We start from the raw sequence: 20383 nt of genomic DNA, 5'->3' as shown, positions 1-20383 counted from the left end.
TCAAAGCTTTCTGGCCACATCCAAGATACAACGGTTAGTCTCTGTCTGCCTGGAGCAACAGAGGAAGAAGGAGAGTCAGGAATAAGAGGAGGAAATGCAGTTGCCCCCATGAATAACTGCCCTCTTTGCCATGAGACCAGAACTGGATGGTGCCTGGCTACCATTACTGAACTTTTGTGTGTGTGTGTGTGTGTGTGTGTGTGTGTGTGTGTTTTAGGTGAAAATTTATACCCAAATTAGTTTTTCATTCCAAAAATTTATACACAAATTGTTTTGTGACACCAGTTGCTATCCCCACAACCTGTCAGCACTCTTCCCCTTTCCCTTTCCACCCTGGGTTCTCTGTGTTCATTCTTCCAGTTTTCCTGTCTCTTGTGATCTAAGAAGCACATTCCTCACGTGTTATTGTTTGTTTTATAGGCCTGTCTTATCTTTGGCTGAAAGGTAGACTTCAAGAATGGCTTCAGTTCTGAGTTAGCAGGGCGTCCAGGGGCCATAGTCTGGGGTTCCTCCAGTCTCTGTCAGACCAGTAAGTCTGGTCTTTTTTTGTAAATTTGATCATTTGTCCTACATTTTTCTCCCACTCTGTCCAGGACCCTCTATTGTGACCCCTGTCAGAGTGGTTGGTAGTGGTAGCTGAGAACCATCTAGTTCTTCTGGGCTCAGGCTGGTTGAGGCTGTGGTTCATGTGGCCCATTAGTCCTTTGGATTAATATTTTCCTTTTGTCTTTGGTTTTCTTCATTCTTCTTTGCTCTGAACGTGATAGGACCAATAGATGTATCATAGATGGCCACTCGCGAGCTTTTAAGACCCCAGATACTACTTACCAAAGTAGGATATAGAACATATTCTTTATGAACTGTTATGTCAATTGACCTAGATGTCCCCGAGACCATGGTCCCCAGCCTTCAGCCCCAGCAACTCCATCCCTCAAGGTGTTTGGATGTGTCTAGGAAGCTTCTATGACTTTGCCTTGGTCACGTTGTGCTGACTTCCTCTATATTGTGTGTTGCCTTTCCCCTCACCAAAGTTAACACTTGTCTACTATCTAGTTAGAGATTCCCCCTCCCCATCTTTTCTCTCCCTGATAACCATCAAAGATTTTTTTTTCTGTGTGTAAATATTTTCTTGGGTTTTTATAATAGTGGTCTCATACAATATTGGGAGCCCTGGTGGCATAGCAGTTGTAAGAGCTCAGCTGCTAACCAAAAAGTCGGCAGTTCAAATCCACCAGCCACTCCTTGGAAGCTCTATGGGACAGTTTTACTCTGTCCTATAGGGTCTCTATGAGTTGGAATGAACTTGACAGCAGTGGGTTTGGTTTGGTTTTTTGGGTCATACAATGTTTGTCCATTTGTGATTGACTTATTTCACTTAGCGTAATGCCCTCCATATTCAACCATGTTGTGAGATGTTTTGCACGTTGAACTTTTGATTGAGGGTACTACAGAAGATTCTGCAGACTCTCTGGAACCATGGAGGCTGGATGAACCGCTGAAACTATTGCCATGAGATAATCTTTAATTCTTAAACCGAAAATACCCCTGAAGTCTTCTTAAAACCAAACAATAGTTTAGCTTAACTAGTAAAGAATGTCTGCCTTGAGCATTGTGCTCTTTTAAGATGTCTGTATGGGATCAAACTGACAACAGCCTCTCAGAAGATTAAATAGGAACCTCAGTGGGTAGTGAGTTTATGTTAATGGGGTAGGAACAACTTGGAAGAGGAGAGTGAGAATGGTGGCCCAACTCAAAGAATGTAATCAATGTCACGGAATTGTACAGGTAGAAATTTGTTGAATTGGCGTATGTCCTGCTGTGTATATTCTCAGCAGCAACAATAAAAATAAAATATAAAAATTGAAGGGGAAAAAAAAAAAGCTTTCTGGCCACTTCTTAGCATCTCTCTGCAGTCTCAAAGTAGATCCAACTTTTCCAGTCTCAAATTAGATCCAGCTGTTCCAGCTGTTTTAGGCATCCAGGGTAGTGGGAGAGACTCTGAACGCATTGTGGCAGCCTGGCTTCAAACCTAGGCTTGGACAGATGTCCAGCAAGATAGTAGGGAGCCTCATGGCTCACTTCTGTCACATCACCATGCCATAGCCGCTGTGTCCCCAAGCCTTCTTAGAGTCATTGACTTCCTGGAATCTGAATCTCCTTTCTCTCCCGTCTGTCTCTGCAGGAATGCTGATGGTCTGTATAGTAATTGGAGCTCGGAAGTTCAGAGTCAACCCAGACAACATCGCCACCCCCATTGCAGCCAGCCTGGGAGACCTCATCACACTGTCCATTCTGGCTTTGGTCAGCAGCTTCTTCTATAAACACAAAGGTAGGGAGGCCCCAAGGAAGAGGAGTCTCAGGGCAGGTCACCACCAAGGCTGAGTGAGAGCTTTTGTACCCAGCCAGCATCATTCAAATGGGCTTCACACCCACAGCCAGGAACCCAAGGTGTCGTGGGGCCCAAAACCCTCCTTTTATAGACGGAAAACCTGAGGTCATACAGCAAGTAAGAAATGTTCCGATCAAGTGCTCTTCAAACCGTGTGAGGGGGAATAGCAGCCCAGCTCCTCAGAAACACCGGTTGTTACGTCACGCTTTACGACAGAGGGATTCAGGGAGAGCCAGGCAGGGTCTGAGGGTAGAGGGCTGGTCTGCCACTTGGACATATCCTCGCAGGGCGATCTGCCTCCTGGGGAAGGCAGTTCTCACCAGCTGCAAGTAAACAGCCTCTACCAAGGAAATGGTTGTGGGAGAAATGGGGGAGCCACAGCAGAGTGCACTCTCCCCGCAGGCACAAGGTGAGAGAAACTCAGGGTTCCTCAGAAGGTTGCCTAGTGACAGGGTCAGAGGGTTGAAGGACGTGTCCACATGTCTTCTGGCCCAGGGCCTCGTGGCCTTAACTTCACCATAGAGCAGAGATGCCCCTTGGGGAACAGTGCTTTCTCTCATGGCCAGGCAACATTACCCTGGAGCAGATGATCCTCCCCTTGCTGGGTTTTCACAGTTGACCAGTCCCCCCTGAGTGTTCCATTTCTGCCTCAGAACATGAAGGCTTTCAGCCTGGTCCAATCTCCCTGATACAGGTCTACACAACTTTGGACTAGTGTGTTGTTGATTCAGAGCCTGGTTGCTACCTCACATGCCTGTGGGAGGGAGCATCAATGAGTGAGGTGGACAGGGATGAGCCTGTAAGGAGTGGTGGGGTGTATGGCAGTGGTTAGTTGAAGGAAATTCCCTAGCTTAAGGCAACAGCCTCAACAAAGCTCCAATTCAGTGTTGCCATGTTTTTTTTTTTTATGTGGGAACATGGACCCAGTGACTTGTGAAACAACCTCATTTTTAAATGTTCCCAAATGCAGTGCTGAAAGAACACAACTATGATTTAGAATGTAACAGCACTGGAATCCTTTTCTGTCCCAGTTCTGGGGCCGTCTCATTGCCATCCTTTGTCTTGCCTGCCATCAACGATAGCTAATGGTTTGGAGATACCTGGAAGATTCTCGAAGCTCAGGTAAATGGCAATGGTCAACTGCAGGAATTGAATAAGATCACCTGATTATATTTTTACATCAAACTGGATTTGAAAAAGATGATTTCCATTTGCACTAATTACTTGAGCTTGGTTTGCAAAATAAATGAGTTACATGCCCCCATACCTTCCTCTGTATCCCCTACTGTACCGCTCACGTATTTCCACACATGCCTCCTTAGATGGTAAGCCGTTGTCGGGTTGCCTGTCTTCAATGAGGCGATGGGTTTGTCTTTGCTGCAGTAAGGGAGTCGCCAGGCCTGGCACACAGGAAATGACCTTCCATGATTGAGTGAGCGAGCAGCGGGCTGTAGTTCCTTTCTGGTGGACAGGCTTACTGAGTTGTTGAGAAGACAAGCCACACTCCTTAAGATGCTGGGAAGAATATGAGCCAGGAACCTCTGTGGGGGCTAAACCCAAAAATCTGTTGCTGTTGAGTCAATTCTGACTCATAGCGACCCTGTAGCACAGAGTAGAACTGCCCCATAGGGTTTCCTTCCAAGGAGTGGCTGGTGGATTTGAACTGCTGACCTTTTACGGTTAGCAGCCGAGCTCTTAACTACTGTGCCACCAGGGTTCCTATGGGGGCTAGTGAGTAGTTATTTTAAAATTGGACTGGACTCAAAGCCCTGCAAGTAAATGCCCCAGAGAGCTCAAGATCTGCTCTAAGCTTGCCATCCTCCTATCTTCTGGGATGGTAAAGAGGTCGGCCATTTCCACCATGATGTACTTGTTCGTAGCCAGTCGCAGGCATTGGTGGCCTGTCCTTCCTTCCAGCTGCCCATGAGGACAGGCATCCCTTGTGGCAGAGGAACTGACCATAATTTTTGGATGCAGTGGAGGACAAGAGGGGAATTCCTAATGATCCTGCCCAGAGAAAGAGGATAAGGGACCCAGACTTGTGCCTGGGCACATGAGTATTGGAACCAAGTCAGCAGGTAGGCAGCGCACCACCCTGGAACCTGTACTCTGAAGGATCAGCTCTAGAGAGTGTTCTGGAGAAAGCCAGTATCTAGAAGATGCTCTCTTGTTCTGTGTGTCTGGAAGATGAAACTCAGATGCACAGAGTACAAGACTGTAAGAAAGTGGTGCCCACACGTGTGCTGAAGTGTGCCAGGCCCATCCTGGGCCCAGGAAGTGGGAAACTAACTTGGACCCAGGGCAGTCATCACTGGCCGCACACCGGTTGAAGAAGACACTGCAGGGGCGGGGAAGCTGAGGAGCCGACTGTGGACTGGGACTCAGCAAGGACCAGGGCAGGGCATCACCTGGTTGACTCTGGCTGTGTCAAGCTCTTCTTCGCTGTGGGCCCTGGGTAGGCTTCTCTTTAACTTCTATCTCCTCAGGATGACATCTCAGCAGGTTGTTCAAAAGATGAAAGTAAATCACACGAGTAAAGTGCTTAGAACAATGCTGGCACATATCACACTCCCATTAATGATAATCATAAAAATGATGATAAGGTTGGGACAGAAGGAGACAGAGGCTGGAAACACAGCAAAAAGTCACACAAGTAGCAGTGATTACGGTAGAAATTCCGGAGATAGAGAGGAAGGAACTTTTCTGGGTGCATAACGGGGTGGTGAACATTCTTTGGGACTGGAGTCCATCCTAAACTGACAAAGAAAAAAGTGCTTCCTCAGACCTGTAGTGCCCTTAATCCCAAGCCCCCCTACACATCTCTGACCCTGCTCAGGCCAGGACTGACCTTCCCCACCCCTCAGCGTGGCATCCTGTCTTCCTCTTACAGACAACTGGTACCTGATGCCACTGGTCTGTGTGGCCTTTGTTGCTCTGACCCCAGTGTGGGGCATCATAGCCAAGCAGAGCCCACCTATCGTGAAGATCCTCAAGTTTGGGTGGTTCCCCATCATCCTAGCAATGGTCATCAGCAGGTGAGCATGAGCAAAGCCACTGTCTCCTTCTCTTCTGCTCCTCTTGCCACCCGTGGCCTCTGGTCTGGCAGCAGCTGAGGACAGTGGTGCCCCTGGAGGGAGGGTGGCATTCACTACCTCGATGGTGAAGGTTGGAATGAAGGGTGACTTTCATGACTTCGTGAACTTCCCAGTCCCAAACTTCTTCACTTTATCGTCTGTGGGAAACCTCCTTGAGGCCACCCTCTCACCCTGGAGCTTATTCACTCTAAAGGAGGCAATCCTGTTTACAAGGGCCAGAGCACCAGGGAGCCAGGAGGAGCCCAAACTGGGAAAGTCAGATGCATCCACTTGCACCACGGCCCACTGCCACACCTGGTTGCTGTTGGACACCAGGTCTCACATGGCCTGTGCCCAGCAGAGGTCCTGGGGGACCAGACTCCTGTTAGGCTGCAGTGGGTCCATCATGGGACCTCAAGGCTGCAGCTCTTTTAATTCCTTTGCCTGCCCAGGCAGTGTTTCCAAAAGCATGGCAGCTGATGGGACCTAGAGGGGCTGTGCAGGTAGTGCCCCCTTGGGCTCTCAGGCCTAAGCTGAGACCAGGGCCCTGGCTCTGAGCACTTTCATCCTCAGAGCTGTTTCCTGCTAGGACAACTTGCTCAGGGCCACCCGGGTATATTCTGGCATGTTTTCCTAACTGAATCTCGGGAAGAAGAGGTCATGGTCTAGGTGTCTTCCAGAAGGCTCCTTATTGGAAATGGATCTAACTTCTTCAGGGCTCTAGTTCCAAGGGCTGGGAAGGTCTTGCTGCAACGTTTTCCTAGAACAGCAGGCCTGTGATGCTATTCCTGAGCTTCTCAGTTGCGGTGGAGCGGCCGTGGGACAGCCCAGCCAGCTGAGTGACCCTGGAAAGGCTTTTTTTTTCTTTTTTTTTTTCAGACGGATTGACGTTATCTAGTGGGCTCCCAGAATAGCTGAGACTCAGAACAGAGGTGGAGATGGAATATATGCAGTGTGAGGAGATCACTGGGAGACTAGCTTAGCCCCAACATATATTTCGTGTAGGGAACAGGAAAGTGGGCCCTGGGCTGGGAAGTAGGCTGACAGACGGCTCAGACAGGGAGGGTTGCAAGGTCCCGTGAGTGCGGCCTGCTGACCATGGGAACACTGTGTGCTGTCTCCCAGTTTTGGAGGAATCATCCTGAGCAAAACCATCTCTGAGCCGCAGTACCGAGGCATGGCCATCTTCACCCCCATCATATGTGGTAGGTACTCAAGGCAATCTGCCTGTGTCCCTGGGGTCCCCGGGCAGGGTTGGCTCCCAGGCATTGGCTGCACCTGAACAGAAAAGACTTCAGAGGTCCAGCTCCAGGCCCTCAGAGGCAGCATTCAGGACCTCAGGCACAGACATACCCCGCCCTGCAGGGGACCTGGGTGAGAAAGCCCTGCCCGCCGTTCTCATCAACTTACCCTGTTCCTCATAGGTGCCAAAGGGCTCTGAGCACCCTGACAGGGCAGCAGCTTGGAGGGCTGAACCCAGAACCTGCTGGCTGCTTACAGACTGAGCGTGGCCTTTAGAACTGGGTTGTTGGGCTCTCATGCTTTTGTTGTTATTTTTTATTATTCAGATTCATTGATGACCTTTAAAAATCAGACACTTATGCACAAAAATCGATATTTTTGTCTTCTTAACAATTAAGGCTGCGACAATACTTGATTTGCATTCTGGGACTGAAACAGAGCCTCGGCTGCTTCCACCCTGCCTTGAAATAGGACACGTGCTTCTCAGTTTTGCCTCAATCCCCACCACTCCCTATTGTCTTACATCTGACCCCCTTCACTTATTTACCACCCAGGTTTAGACCTGTAGACATTTGTGTTTATGACTCCTGTTTTAACCAAAGCTTGACTTTGTGTCAGGTTTCTGATAAGGCTCTGCAAATGGAACTGGCCAATCAGGAGAACAATGAAATGTGGTAACTTATTGCCCAGTTTGCTTGGTCCCCAGGCTCTGTCCTTATGAGACTGCAGATACAGGCTTTAGAGACCCTCAGGCAGCCCCATGCAGGTGCACAGCACTCAGCTGTGGGACCCAGGCCTGTGTTCCTTGCATGGCCCAGTCCTGGGGTGTGCTTTTGTCACAGACAAGCCAGGCACAGTGAGTGAAAACAGTGACGCTAGGTCATGTGCAGATGGCCATAAGCTCAGGATAATTATCTCCGATGTCACCAACTCAGATGCCTGCAGGTGCCACGTAAGCAGCACGAATGAGTTAAGCAGGCGAGACAGTAGCTAGCCAGTAAGGAAGGGTAGGGAATGCGGCAAAGTACGGGGCGTTTCAAGTCTGAAGGGAGTAACGACTACTCAGCTCCAGCCAGTTGTTGCCTTGTGGGAATGTGGACTCAGAGTTCCAGGAGCTGATTTGTTAAGAGAAGCTGGGAATCTGGATTTTATATAAACATGCCTATTTGGTAAATGCTGCCAATCAATATGAGAGTTCCCCCTCCCTTTTTTTTTTCTTGTATATATCATGTGCAAACCAAACAAGATTGATCTGTAGCCATCCTTGGCCCACAGACCATTCTTTGCATCCTCAGGAACAGCTGAGGCAGTCCACTTTCTGCCCCTGGAGGTCACTGATGCCTATCCGGCCCAGTGACAGATTGCCCTCCCTGGGGCTGAGGAAGTAGGATGGGGGCAACCCACCCCCCTTCTCTCAGCACTCTTTCAAAGAAACAGTTACCGTGGGCTCTACAGGGATACATCAGCTCTCCACACCCCATGGAAGCCTGGGGTCTCAGCAAGGAGCCCCAGAATTTCTGGGGAGCAACACGTATGTATGTGTTTTCTTGACTTCCGACTCTGCTTCCGGGCACTGTCCATATTCTGTGCCCCATCAATCTGTTCATAACCTCTAGCTCTTCTAAATTTCCCCCAAAGAAATCCCCTTCCGCAAGCTTATCCGAAGCGGCATGTATGTATGCAGGAGTGTATGCTAACCACTTGGGGGCCCCAGAGAGGGGACCACACAGCATGCGACCTGAGATGGCACAGCAGAGAACGTCTTTTCCTAAAAGCCTCTCCGGCCACCCAGCCATGTGAGGTTTCCAGTGGTGCTTCACTTCGTGCCTCTCTGTCTCCGTAGGGCGGTGTCCTCTCCTTTCACTGCCCTGCTCTTATCCACTGTTCACTTTCTTCCCCTTCCCACCTTCGAGTGTAAAAAATAATGATTTTCTCAAATTTTCCAGCTTAGCCATCTTTCTGAGGTTTTGCTTTCTTAACCCAGAGTGGCTTGTCAAGCTGTTTTCCCATAGACTCATCTGTCCTGTCTCCTGCCCTCATCCTGGCTCTCTTCCTGAATTCCGTCCTTCCCTTTTACCCTCCCTCTATTCAGCAAATATTTATTGAGAAGCTATTTTGCCAGACACCGTCCCCTCACCTTAAGAGATGCCAGCTGTTAAGGTGATACAGTTATTACCTCAGAATCTCTTTGACAAGGTCTGGGCCACCTTTGCTTGGTGGCAAATACCATCTGTGGTCCAGGGGGAAGGAAGGAAAAGACATCAAGACCTGAATCAATTAAGGAAGGCTTCCTGGAAAAAGCGAACTTAAAATAAGGGGTAAAACTCAGACACTGGCATGCAGAAAGGGAAACCAGCTTCTTTTTCTCCTTCCAGGTGTTGGTGGCAATCTAGTGGCCATTCAGACCAGCCGGATCTCTACCTACCTGCATATTTGGAGCACACCTGGGGTCCTGCCCCTCTGGATGAAAAAATTCTGGCCTAATCCATGCTCTACCTTCTGCTCCTCAGGTGGGTCTATTGCCTTCCAGAGGCCAAAGGGCCATTTCTTTGAACAAATTACAAATCAATGTAATTGGGAAAAAAAAAATCGATGTCATTGGAATCTGGTGTTTGTAACAATGGAAGCCTAAAGCCAGTGCTGACCTCAGCGTTGGTCATTTTTGGGACCCCAGCATCCCAAAGACCTTGACTCTTCACCCCTGCTTTAATTCATTCATTCATTCATTCATTCACTCAAAAAAAAATTTATTGAATGTCTATGAGGTCACAGTGGTGAAACAGAGAAAGCTGATTCTTTCCCTCATGGAGTACTTAGTCCAGAAGGGCAGATAAACATAAAAGAAATAAACACATAATTACACACTGTGATGTTCTAAAGGGCAAAAACACAGGGTGCAGTGAAATACAGTTGCAGGAGACACATATTTGGGATTAGAGAATTAACGTCCTCTCTGAGGACCTTCAAGGCAGAGGGAACACGCCCAGCAAAGGCCTGGAGGCAGGAAGGAGCTCGGCAAGTTTAGAGAGCTGAGCACAGTGAGCAGGGGAGAGAATGAAGGAAAACTGAGGCCAGAGAGCTAGGAAGGAGTTGATTCTATAGGACCTTGAAGCTTGAGAAAAGACTAGATTCTATTCTGAGAACCAGGGGAAGCCATTGAAGGTGTCCGATCTTTTTATTGCTTTTATAAATTGGATCTTTTCTCCCATTTTATTTTATCATTTCCTTTCTGTTTGAAGAACTACCTTTAGCCATTCTTCTGGGTTAAGTCTGCCGGCACATTCCTGAAGGATATTTTTGCTGGATATCGAATTCGGGTTGGTCATTAGGTTCTTTCAACACTTGAAAAATGTGGTGCCACTTCTTTCTGACCTCCATGGTTTCAGATGGGGCGTCTGTTGTAACTTGATTTGTTTTTCCTGTGTAAGTAGGATGTCATTTCTCTCTTACTTATTTCAAGATTTTTTCTTTGCCTGTGGTTTTAGAAGTTAGATTATGATATGTATTGGCATGGATTCTTAGGGTTTATCCTATTTGGGGCTTTCTCAGCTCCTTAAACCTGTAGACTTATATCTTTTGTCAAATTTGGGAAATTTTCAGCCATTATTTTTTTTAGTACTTTCTCAGCTCCACCATCTTTTGCCTCTCCTTCTGGTACTCTGAATCACAGGGTTGTTAGATTGTCCCTGAGGTTCTGTTCATCTTTTTTTTTCCAGCCTATTTTTCTCTCTATTGTTTAGATTGGATAATTCTTATCATTACATCTTCGAGTTCACTGATTTTTTTCCTTTGTCCTCTCCATTCTGCTGTTGACCCTATTCATTGAGTTTTTATTTCAATTATTGCATTTTTTTTTTTCAGTTCCAAAATTCCATTTGGTTATTTTTGTATCTTCTGTTTCTTTGCTGACACCTTTTTTTTTATTATTATTTTAAGTGTTTTCCTAATTGCTTGTTGAAGCATTTTTATGATGGCTTTATGAAAATAATTTCCAGACAGTTCTAACATCCAGGTCGTCTTGGTGTTGGTGTCTTTTGATTGTCTTTCTTTTTTCTGGTTCTTGGTATGATGAGTGATGTTAGATCGAATCCTGGACATTTTGGGTATTATGAGACTCTGGACCATATTTAAAGCTTCTGTTTTAGCTAGCCTCCTCCTCTGACACTGTGTTAGGAGGTAAGGGAATGTACTGCTTTCTTACCGCCAGGTGGATATGGAGGCTGAGACTCATCACTAAGCCTCCACTGACACCATCTTGACTGGGAGACATGGGAGTGCCTGTTACTACTTACAACATGGCCTCTACTGACACCGTGGTGTGGGGAGGCCTCACTGTCTCTGTGTAGTGGTGACATTACAGCATTTTACTTGGTCTCCTCTGAAACAACCTTGATGGGGAGGGGGATAGTGCCTTGTTACTATAAGATGGGGGTGGAAGTCTAAGCTCCTTACATGGTCTCCACTGACACCATGGGAAGAGGGCCTCATTACTGCCCAGCCTTCTCTTATACCGCCTCAGCAGGAGGCGGTGGGTGCCACACTATACCTGAATGATCATTATGTCTAAAATGGCCCCAAACTTCCTCTTCCTCCATTCTTCTCCATCTCTGTAATGGTACCCTATTTATCCAGTTGCTCAGAGCAAAAATCCTAGAAGTGATCACTGATCTTTCTTTCCCTCCCTCCCTATGTCCAGTCCTTAAAAAAGTTCTGTTTGCTGTCTCCTCCAAATATAGCTCTTATCAGCTTACTGTTTCCATCAGCGTGTCTTTCAGGTGATATCAGTGATCTCTGCTTCTCCTTATATCCATTCTTGCCACCTGGAATCCACACAGTAGCCAGAGTGCTCTTTTTAAAGCATAAATGAGTTCATATCCCTGTCTGCTTAAAATCTCCCAACGACTCCCAACATACTTGAAATTAAATCCAGTTTCCTCAACCCCAATTTGCACAGCGCCTCCTGCCTTATCTTGTGTCTCTTCCCAGATCACTATATCTACACACTCTTAACCCTTTTTTTCCTTATTTCCAGGTTCCTAAGCCCCTTGCAGAAACCCCAGTGGCATAGTGGTTAAGAGCTATGGCTGCTAACCAAAAGGTCGGCAGTTAAAATCTACCAGGTGCTCCTTGGAAACCCCAAGGGGCAGTTCTACTCTGCCCTATAGGATTGCTCTGAGTCAGAATCGACTCAACGGCAATGGATTTTTTTTTTTAAACCCCTTGCACATTCCCTTTCCTCTGCCTAGAGTTTGCTGTCCACCTCCCTTATCCATGCAGGATCTCAGTTTACATGTCATCTCCTTGGAGAGCTCTTCCAGTCTCGAGTAACTCATTCCCACTAGTGTATATTTCATTCTTTATCATGTTACCCTGTTTTATTTTCTTGATAGTATTTGTCTGTTTGTACTTACTCAATTATTGTTTGTCTCTCATCTCTAAAATGTGAGCTCCATGAAGGAAGGGACAGAACTGTGTCCCCATCTGTTAGAGCAGTGTCTGGCACACAACAGATGCTTAATAGACTTGTGGGATAAATGGGTCAGTGAATGTGATTGTCACATCCCAAGGTCGCCTCTGCTGCCAGGCACGTCACGAGACCTTCTTGGTTTTATTTCTTCCAGAAGTCAATTCCATGTCAGCCAGAGTCCTGCTCTTCCTGGTGATTCCAGGCCATCTGATTTTCTTCTTAGTTATCCACCTGGTAGAAGGTCACTCGGTCACAAGCAGCAAGACCTTTCTGGTGCTGTATCTGCTGGCAAGCCTGATCCAGGTAAGGATGGCCGCAGCAGGAGAGCAACATTCATTTGGTTAGTCAGTCAGCAAAGGTGACCCCCTTCTTATTCCCAGTCCTGAGTGAGATACTGAGAAAGGAGCAGATGGCTTCTGGACATACAGGGCATATCTCCCTCTTCCAGGAGTTCCATCAACTTGTTCAAGTCCAAAAACATGTTCCAAACATGAAGACTTTGTCACTCATTGTCAGAGGGTCAGGGAATAGTGCTGGGATGCAGCATGTGATCATGGAGCAGTCACGGAGCAGGCAGCTGAGCCGACCCAGCAGAGTCCATTAGCCCTGTACATCTCTGCAGCACAGACCAGCCCCTGTTGGGGTCCTACTAAAAGACATACATAGTCTTCTGTCAGGGATGGATGGTGATAAGGTTGGTGGCAGAGGAGGTTAAGCTGGTGTGCCTGTACCAAAAGAGTACTCTGAGCAGCCTGTCTGCTGAGAATCTAGCTGGCTGATGTCCCAGGTGGGCAAGGAAATGTGGGCCCAGGGCTTCTGTAGGGAGAACTGTGGGTGCTGGTTGGTGATTTCATGAGAGTGGTGCTAGTATAGGGATTTGCACTTCCAAATCTCCCAGTTTAAGGAGGCTGGCATATGCAATCCCAGCATATTCCTGACCCTGAAGGGCAGGGGTCCCCAAGTCCCTGAAGCTGCTCTGATAGCAGCATATGTATGGCTCCAACTAGGGAGAAAGAGGGGAACTGGGGTGAGCCCAGGACAAGGGACCGTGGAAACCTAAGCCCTGACCAGGCTGTATGGACCACCCCATGTCACCTTCAGGAAAGGCCAGCCATTGAAAACTCCTTTCCTTGAAAGGATCTCAAGCAAACCCAAATTTAAGTACTAACAAGATCCATGTCTAAGGTTCCAAGTCCTGAGAGGAGTGGGGCATTGGGTCACAGAGAGGTCCAAGGATTGTGAGTGGCACAGGTCTGTCTGGGCACAGGGAGCAGGGCTTAATCACCAGAAAGAAGACTAGGAAAGTGTGGATGAGGGTTGACTTCTCTAGCCTGCTGTATGAGTTCAGGGATGAGCTTCAGACCCCAGGAGAAGCTGGAGAAAGGGGACTGCCTGGGGTTGATACTGTCCACCTTGATTTCTGCCCTTGAAACTCTGATAGTGTTTCTTGGCCATACTTGGCTTTCTGACTCGATTTTCTCTTCTATATCTGCCCCTTATCATCAGGTGACAATCCTGCTGTACCTGGCAGAAGTGATGGTTCGTGTGACTTGGCACCAGGCTCTGGATCCTGACAGTCACTGTATCCCCTACCTTACAGGACTGGGAGACCTCCTGGGGACTGGCCTCTTGGCACTCTGCTTCCTTCTTGACTGGCTAATAAGGAGCAGAGCAGAGCTCGATAGCCTCTCAGAACTGGTGTCTAGACCTCCCTAACTGAACCTGCCCAGCCCCAGTTGCTCAGTAGAATTTTCCCTCTTCCTCCCTTTCTGGGGCCTCAGGATGGATGGCTGACACTTTGCCTCTCCGCTGGCCCTTTGTCAGTCTGCTCACACACATCGACTCTGGAGTTGATAACTGAGCCCAAGATGGAGCCCTGAAATCAGAAAGCATTGTTTTGTGAGTGTATGAATGCAACCAGGTGTGCTTAGGCATTAGTGTGTGTCCCTGTGCCTGGGTGAATGTGTGAATGAAGGTGGACATATGTGTGGGGAACAGGGCGCTCTGGCCCGAAGAAGCTGAAAGAAGAGGCACATCTACTCTACTTTGAGGGGTGTGTCTACACTGTCCCAGGCCTATGCAACCTCGATTGGGGTGGAGCAATCTGAGTCATGGCTAAGGCCCAGGCTCCATGGGCCTCCTGAAGGTATGCCCTGCAGTGTGTGCAGCCCTTCCCAGATGGGGCCTTGCACGCCTTCATCTGCTCCCAGTAGATTCCTGCATTTCTTTTCACTACATACATTTTTTTTTTTTCCTTTTTTAAAAAAATGTGTTCCTTTGTTTTTTAGCAAAACCCTCTATCTAGATTTCAGTGATCAGAGAGGTGTAAAATAAAACATAGATTATATCGTACCGGTCTTCTGTGTCTTTAAAGATGGTTAATGGAACCAAGAGACTTGGGGTCCATAAGTAGCAAAAGGCTCTGGCATTTCTCTAGTTCAGTGTTTCTCTCTGTGATCTCCAGTCTAGGTGCATCAACATCAGCAGAAAACTTGTTAGAAATGCCAGGTATCCCACACTCTTCCTGACCTACCAAATCAGAATCTCTTTTGATGGGGCCCAACAATCTGAATTCAACACGCCTTCCTGATAGTTCTGATGTGCGTTCATGTTTGAGAACCCTGCTCTAGTATCTCATCTTTAAAAGTGTCCACTTCCTGTTTCTTATTAACCCATCGTAGTAACCTGACGCATGGTCTGGAATGAAAATTATTATCTTCATATGATAAAATGGACTAAGATGAGTGAGGTGATTCCACCCATTCATTCAACAAACATTGACACAGAACCTCTTGTATCTGTCAGGGTCCCAGAAGGATGTAGATGACAAACTCCACTGGAGCAAATCAATGGTTGAAGAAGGGACAGTTTATAAATATATGGGCAGATAATAGAAAACAATAAAGGGTGGTGCAGTGCCCTGGGGCTGGGCATAATGGGGGAATTGTAACTATGGGCCTAAAAACAGCAAGGTATGCGTTCACCTGAATAGTAGAATAGTCGCATAAAAGTTGCCTGACAGGATCAGTGGTCTCTAATAAGGAATCACAGCCGCTACCAGATTGTATCCTGGCAGGGAAAGAGGGTAATCCCAACTTCATTCTCTGCCCTCCCTTTGATCTGCCAGTGTCTACCATTGACCAAACTCAACCAGAAACCAAAGGACCAGGGAGCCTGTGGATTGTCCATAGAGGTTGGCCTCCTGGGGAACAGAGCCAGGCAAAGGTGAGGAGTAGAGACTATCCAGCACACAAGATGCCAAGACCTGGTGTAGATCCTGGTGATGCCCTTGGGGGAAGACCACATATCATCCCTGTCGCAAAGGTCTATGGGGAGAGAAGGTCAATAATAACATCACGTAAATAAGTATTAAACTCCAACTCCAATAAGTCCTGCAAAGGAGAAGCACGTGGTGCTGTGAAAGCATGTAATAATGACAGCTAAGATTTATCAAGCACTTACTATATGGCTGGCCATGTTCTAAGCACTTTACGTGTGTTAGCTCATTATTAATAACAGGCTCACAAAAACTTAATGAGACAGATATTATCCCCATTTATAAATGAGGAAACTGAGGCATAGACAGGTTTCTTAACTCTCCCAAGGTCCTATGGCTAGTGAGTGGTGGAGCTAGGATTTGAACCCGGGCAGTCTGGCTCAGAGCCAGGCTATTCATGTACTAAAGAAATTTGACCAAGGCAGAAGTTCAGGAAAGATTTGCATCAGGAAATGGCATTTAAGTTCTAAGGATGACTAGAAGTTAATTAGGCAATGAATGAAGAGGTCTGGGGTGGGATAAAACCAAAAAAAAAAAAAAAACAAACCCAGTGCTGTCAAGTCGATTCCGACTCATAGCGACCCTGTAGGACAGAGTAGAACTGCCCCATAGAGTTTCCAAGGATAGAGAGTGGGAAATAGAGCAGTCAGGTAGATGGACCTCATCATGTGTAAAGAGGAGTGGTGTCAGGCAAAGTAGAGGCCCAGGGCTAAAGCTTAAGTTCCTACAACATTTAACGAAGATGTAATAGAAAAATATTCCTGTAATGCAGAGGCAGGGAAGGGACATCAAGGGAGGCAAGGATATTCATACATACAATAAAGCACATAGGGGCCACAGTTACTGATACTTAGACATAACCAAACACCTCAAGGGATTGGATTTTGGGGTTTGAAGGATTAGGACCATAGTCTCATGGGACATCTTGATCAATTGGCGTAATATGATTCACAAAGTTATGTTCTACATCCTAGTTCGGTGAGTAGTGTCTGGGTCTTAAAAGCTTGTGAGCAGCCATTTAAGATACAACTATTGGTCTCTACTCATCCAGAGCAAAAGAGAAAGAAAGAAACCAAAGGCTCAAACAACTAGCCTACAGGACAAATAGTCTACACAAACCAAGGCCTCATGTACTCTGAGACCAGAAGAACTAGATTGTGCCCGGCTATCTCTACTGACCATTCTAATCTGGATCACAATAGATGGACCCTGATAGAATGAAAGAAAAATGTGAAGCAGAACCTCAAATTCCTAAAAAAAAACACAGACTTAGTGGACTGGTTGAGACTGAAGGACTTCTTGAGACTATTGCCCTGAGATACTTTTCAAACCTTGAACCAAAATTAACCCCCGAGGTTACCTAATGGCTAAATAACAAATTGGCTCAAAAAACAGTATCATCCGTAACTACTGCACTCCTTTAAAAAATCACCTATATGAGAATGTAAAGGGCCAGGGAAACTAGATTAATGAAAATGGAACAACCTGAACAGAAATAATGAAAATGTTCATGCATTGTGAAGACTCTAACCAATATCACTGAACAATTTGTGTAGAAATTGTTGAATGGGAACCGAACGTGCTGTGTAAACCTTCACTGAAAACACAATAATATATTACTTTTTAAAATGACAAAATTTCTTTGAAAAGGTGAAAGCTGTAATGAAAAGTCATTACAAAAGTAATGCAATTGGAAAAAGTAGTTTGGTTGTTTCTGTGGCATGCAATATTTTAAAATAACTGAAATTATGACTGATAACACTACACTGTTGTCTGGTATCAGGCAAAACAGCAGTAGGATTATCTCGTGGACAGTGAGAGCACTATCAAATATATCAAATTTCTGAGATATATTAATAAGATTTCACAATACAAATTTACCCTAAGGAAAACTAAGCACTTTTTCCGATTTGATAAAAATCCCCATGCAATTCATATCAAATAAAGCTAATTATTCCTAATACCTTTCTTTTTACATGGTGAAAGAAAAAAATCCTTTGTGATTTTCCAGGAACCTCCGGGAAATCTCAAAAGACAAATTTTAGGAATGAAAGGTACCATCTATGATTAGCAAAATATGAAAAATTGTCAGGAAATTTTAACATCTGACTTAGCATGATCATGGGCTACCGAGAAACAATACTTGGATACCCAAAAAACCCAGGGCCGTCGAGTCGATTCTGACTCATAGCGACCCAATAAGACAGAGTCTTGGATACAGTAAGTGTAAATACAAACTAAATTGTATATATACAGTGTTCCCTGGTACAAAAGGGAAAGATAACCCATCTCTCCTTTTTCTTAAATTTTAGAAACCTTGTAAATTCTTTTGGTGCTTCCATGAAAATGTATATAAATCTTTTTAAAGGGCTAAGTAAGCTTCTTGCCAGTTTTCCAACTGAGGAATGTTTTTGAAATGTAAATGCCAAGGAAGCTAGTGCTCCTCTCTCCCATCTCCTTGGGTGTTTAAGTTAAGTGGCTGGCTCCAAAGTGTAAAAAGATCTACCTGTCATAGAGATGTGAGAATTTTTATTATTTCTTTGGTAAAGGCAATTAGCAAATGCACAGGGCCACCCCAATTACCAGGTGAATTTAGGATAAACCATGTGTGATAAATGGTGCTTTCAAGTCCTTTTATTTGAGGACTAGTAGTCTTTTATCTTGAGAACATCTATGAAATGAATTGCCTCTGTCTTTGCAAACTCTTTAGCAGATGTCCTGTGTTTCACAAATTTAATGTTTATTCAGTAATAAAATTGTTTTCATTCTCTTCTACCTTTGTGGAGAAGTTGTCTGGGTTGGAAAAAGGTTTTCTTTTCAATTATATTTAATTAAACTCAACGATTTCTATTAACCAACCAAAACCCATCGCCATCAAGTCAATTCCAACTCATAACAACACTATAGGACAGAGTAGAACTGCCACATAGGGTTTCCAGGGAGCAGCTGGTGGATTCGAACTGCAGACCTTCTGGTTAGCAGCCAAACACTTAACAAGTGCGCCACCAGAGCAGTTACAGTAAAATATTTAACAAGTAAGTATAGGTGTTAACCTGATTGTAAACCCTCACACCTGTCTATCAGTTTGTCGTACTGTGGTGGCTTATGTGTTGCTATGTGCTGGAAGCTATGCCACTGGTTTTTTAAATAAGAGTAGGGTCATCCATTTCAGCAGAGCTTCCAGACTAACGCAGACTAAGAAGAAAGGCCTGGGAATCTACTTCCAAAAATTAGCCAGTGAAAACCTTATCCAACAATGTCCAGCTGGCTTGCTTTGGACACATCATCAGGAAGGATCAATTCCTAGAGGAGTACATCATGCTTGGTGAAGTAGAGGGCCAAGTGAAGGTATGGGAGACCCTCAGTGAGATAAAGTGGCACAGTAGTTGCCACAATGGACTCAAACATGCTGGTGATCGTGAGGATGACACAGGACTGGGCAACGTTTCATTCTGCTGTACGTAAGGTCGTCATGAGTTGGAGTCAACTCGATGGTGGCTAAGAACAACATCAGGATTTTAAAAACTTTAGCTCTGTCAAAAGCAAGAAGACTTGGCTCAATTAAACAATCAAGGACATGGTAAAGTCAACATCTAAGACACTGAATTTTTTTTAGGCAGGTTACTCAGAAAGTAAAGATAAACATTTACAACCTCTTCTTACTAGGAACAAGGCAGTAATTCAAGAAAATGTCACTGTAACAGAGAGAAAACTAAATTCTCTATTATTTGGTACCCAAGCTCTTTTAAAATCTTATAAATAAACCTATCGAATCTGAGCTAGCTTTGACCATGAGAAATAACACTCCTTTTCCACAAACTTTTCATATCCTTTCAGATTTTGTCCTATACTTTCCTCTTTGTCATTCTGGAATAACCAGTTATTTTACTTTAGGACGAAATTATACTCTTTTGCCTTAACAAAACACATCCTACTTTGCATACTTATCTAGACTAAGTCCAATATTTTAAGTTACAAAAAAAAATACTGGAAACTATCTTTAAGCCAACATACTAAACCCAGAAAACCAAACCCAGTGCCGTCGAGTCGATTCCAACTCATAGCGACCCTATAGGACAGAGTAGAACTGCCCCATAGAGTTTCCAAGGAGTGCCTGATGGATTCGAACTGCCGACCTTTTGGTTAGCAGCCATAGCACTTAACCACTACACCACCAGGGTTTCCAGCCAACGTACTACAAAATATAATTACTGTTGAAAATAAAATTTTATCAGAATAAACCCACTTGCATTAATTTCTGGGAATATTAGGGATATCCAATTTATATAGGGGCTTATTTATTTCTAAATCAATTAGAATAGAGCTCCTTGAAGGACTATTATAATCTAATTTGGTAATACCATTCAGAGGGAAGAAAATATTGCATATAAGCTTTATATCATATATAGATATACATACAGACACAGAGACCCCATAACTTCAATTCCAAAATCCCACTCATAAATCAGTCATAAGCACAGAAATTTTCATCCCACACTTACATTTTTACCAGGTTTATTCTTCTGTTAGATGGGATCAGTTGAGGTTACTTGTGCAACATGAGGGTTAAAACATGCCCACCAACAATTGTGGAGGAGACCAATGAGATATCCCCTGCCATAACATACAATTTTCCACAGAATGTAGACTTAATTTTGGGCTTGGGACTGAGGGTTAGGGTTATGGTAAATGTTAAGTTTAGGTTTAGTGTTAGGGTTAGAGTTGTGCTGTAGGATTGAGTTAGTTTAGGTTTAGGATTAAGACTAAGGGTAGGTTTAGGGTTAAGGTTAGGTATATGGCAAAGGTTAAGATGAGGTTTTTGTTTAGTTTTAGATTTAGGGTTAGAGTTAGGGTTAGGGTTAAGTCTAGGGCTATGGTTAGGGCAAAGATCAGGTTAGGGCTAGGGTTAGTGTTATGGTTTGGGTTAGGTTAAA

The 20383-nt window shown here is 45.2% G+C and overlaps 1 protein-coding gene across 6 annotated transcripts in view; it reads left to right on the top strand.

Annotated features, from left to right (window-relative positions):
* Nucleotides 1-14514, top strand: part of SLC41A3 (solute carrier family 41 member 3) — a 77557-nt gene extending 63043 nt beyond the window's left edge. For 5 of the 6 annotated variants that reach the window (XM_003409722.4, XM_023547843.2, XM_023547844.2 and 2 more), the window contains 6 exons: nt 2183-2329; nt 5280-5424; nt 6589-6668; nt 9081-9215; nt 12327-12475; nt 13679-14514. In XM_003409722.4, coding sequence (XP_003409770.1) covers nt 2183-2329; nt 5280-5424; nt 6589-6668; nt 9081-9215; nt 12327-12475; nt 13679-13888 — 866 coding nt within the window. In that variant the 3' untranslated portion in view covers nt 13889-14514. The remainder of the gene's footprint in view (nt 1-2182; nt 2330-5279; nt 5425-6588; nt 6669-9080; nt 9216-12326; nt 12476-13678) is intronic. The other variant, XM_064274775.1, reaches the window with a different exon arrangement.
* Nucleotides 14515-20383: the final 5869 nt, after the last annotated feature.

The sequence above is a fragment of the Loxodonta africana genome, chromosome 22 (genome assembly GCF_030014295.1).
Source record: "Loxodonta africana isolate mLoxAfr1 chromosome 22, mLoxAfr1.hap2, whole genome shotgun sequence".
Taxonomy (NCBI): Eukaryota; Metazoa; Chordata; class Mammalia; order Proboscidea; family Elephantidae; genus Loxodonta; species Loxodonta africana.
Note: the sequence above shows the minus strand (reverse complement) of the source record. Positions and strands in the feature narration are given on the sequence as shown.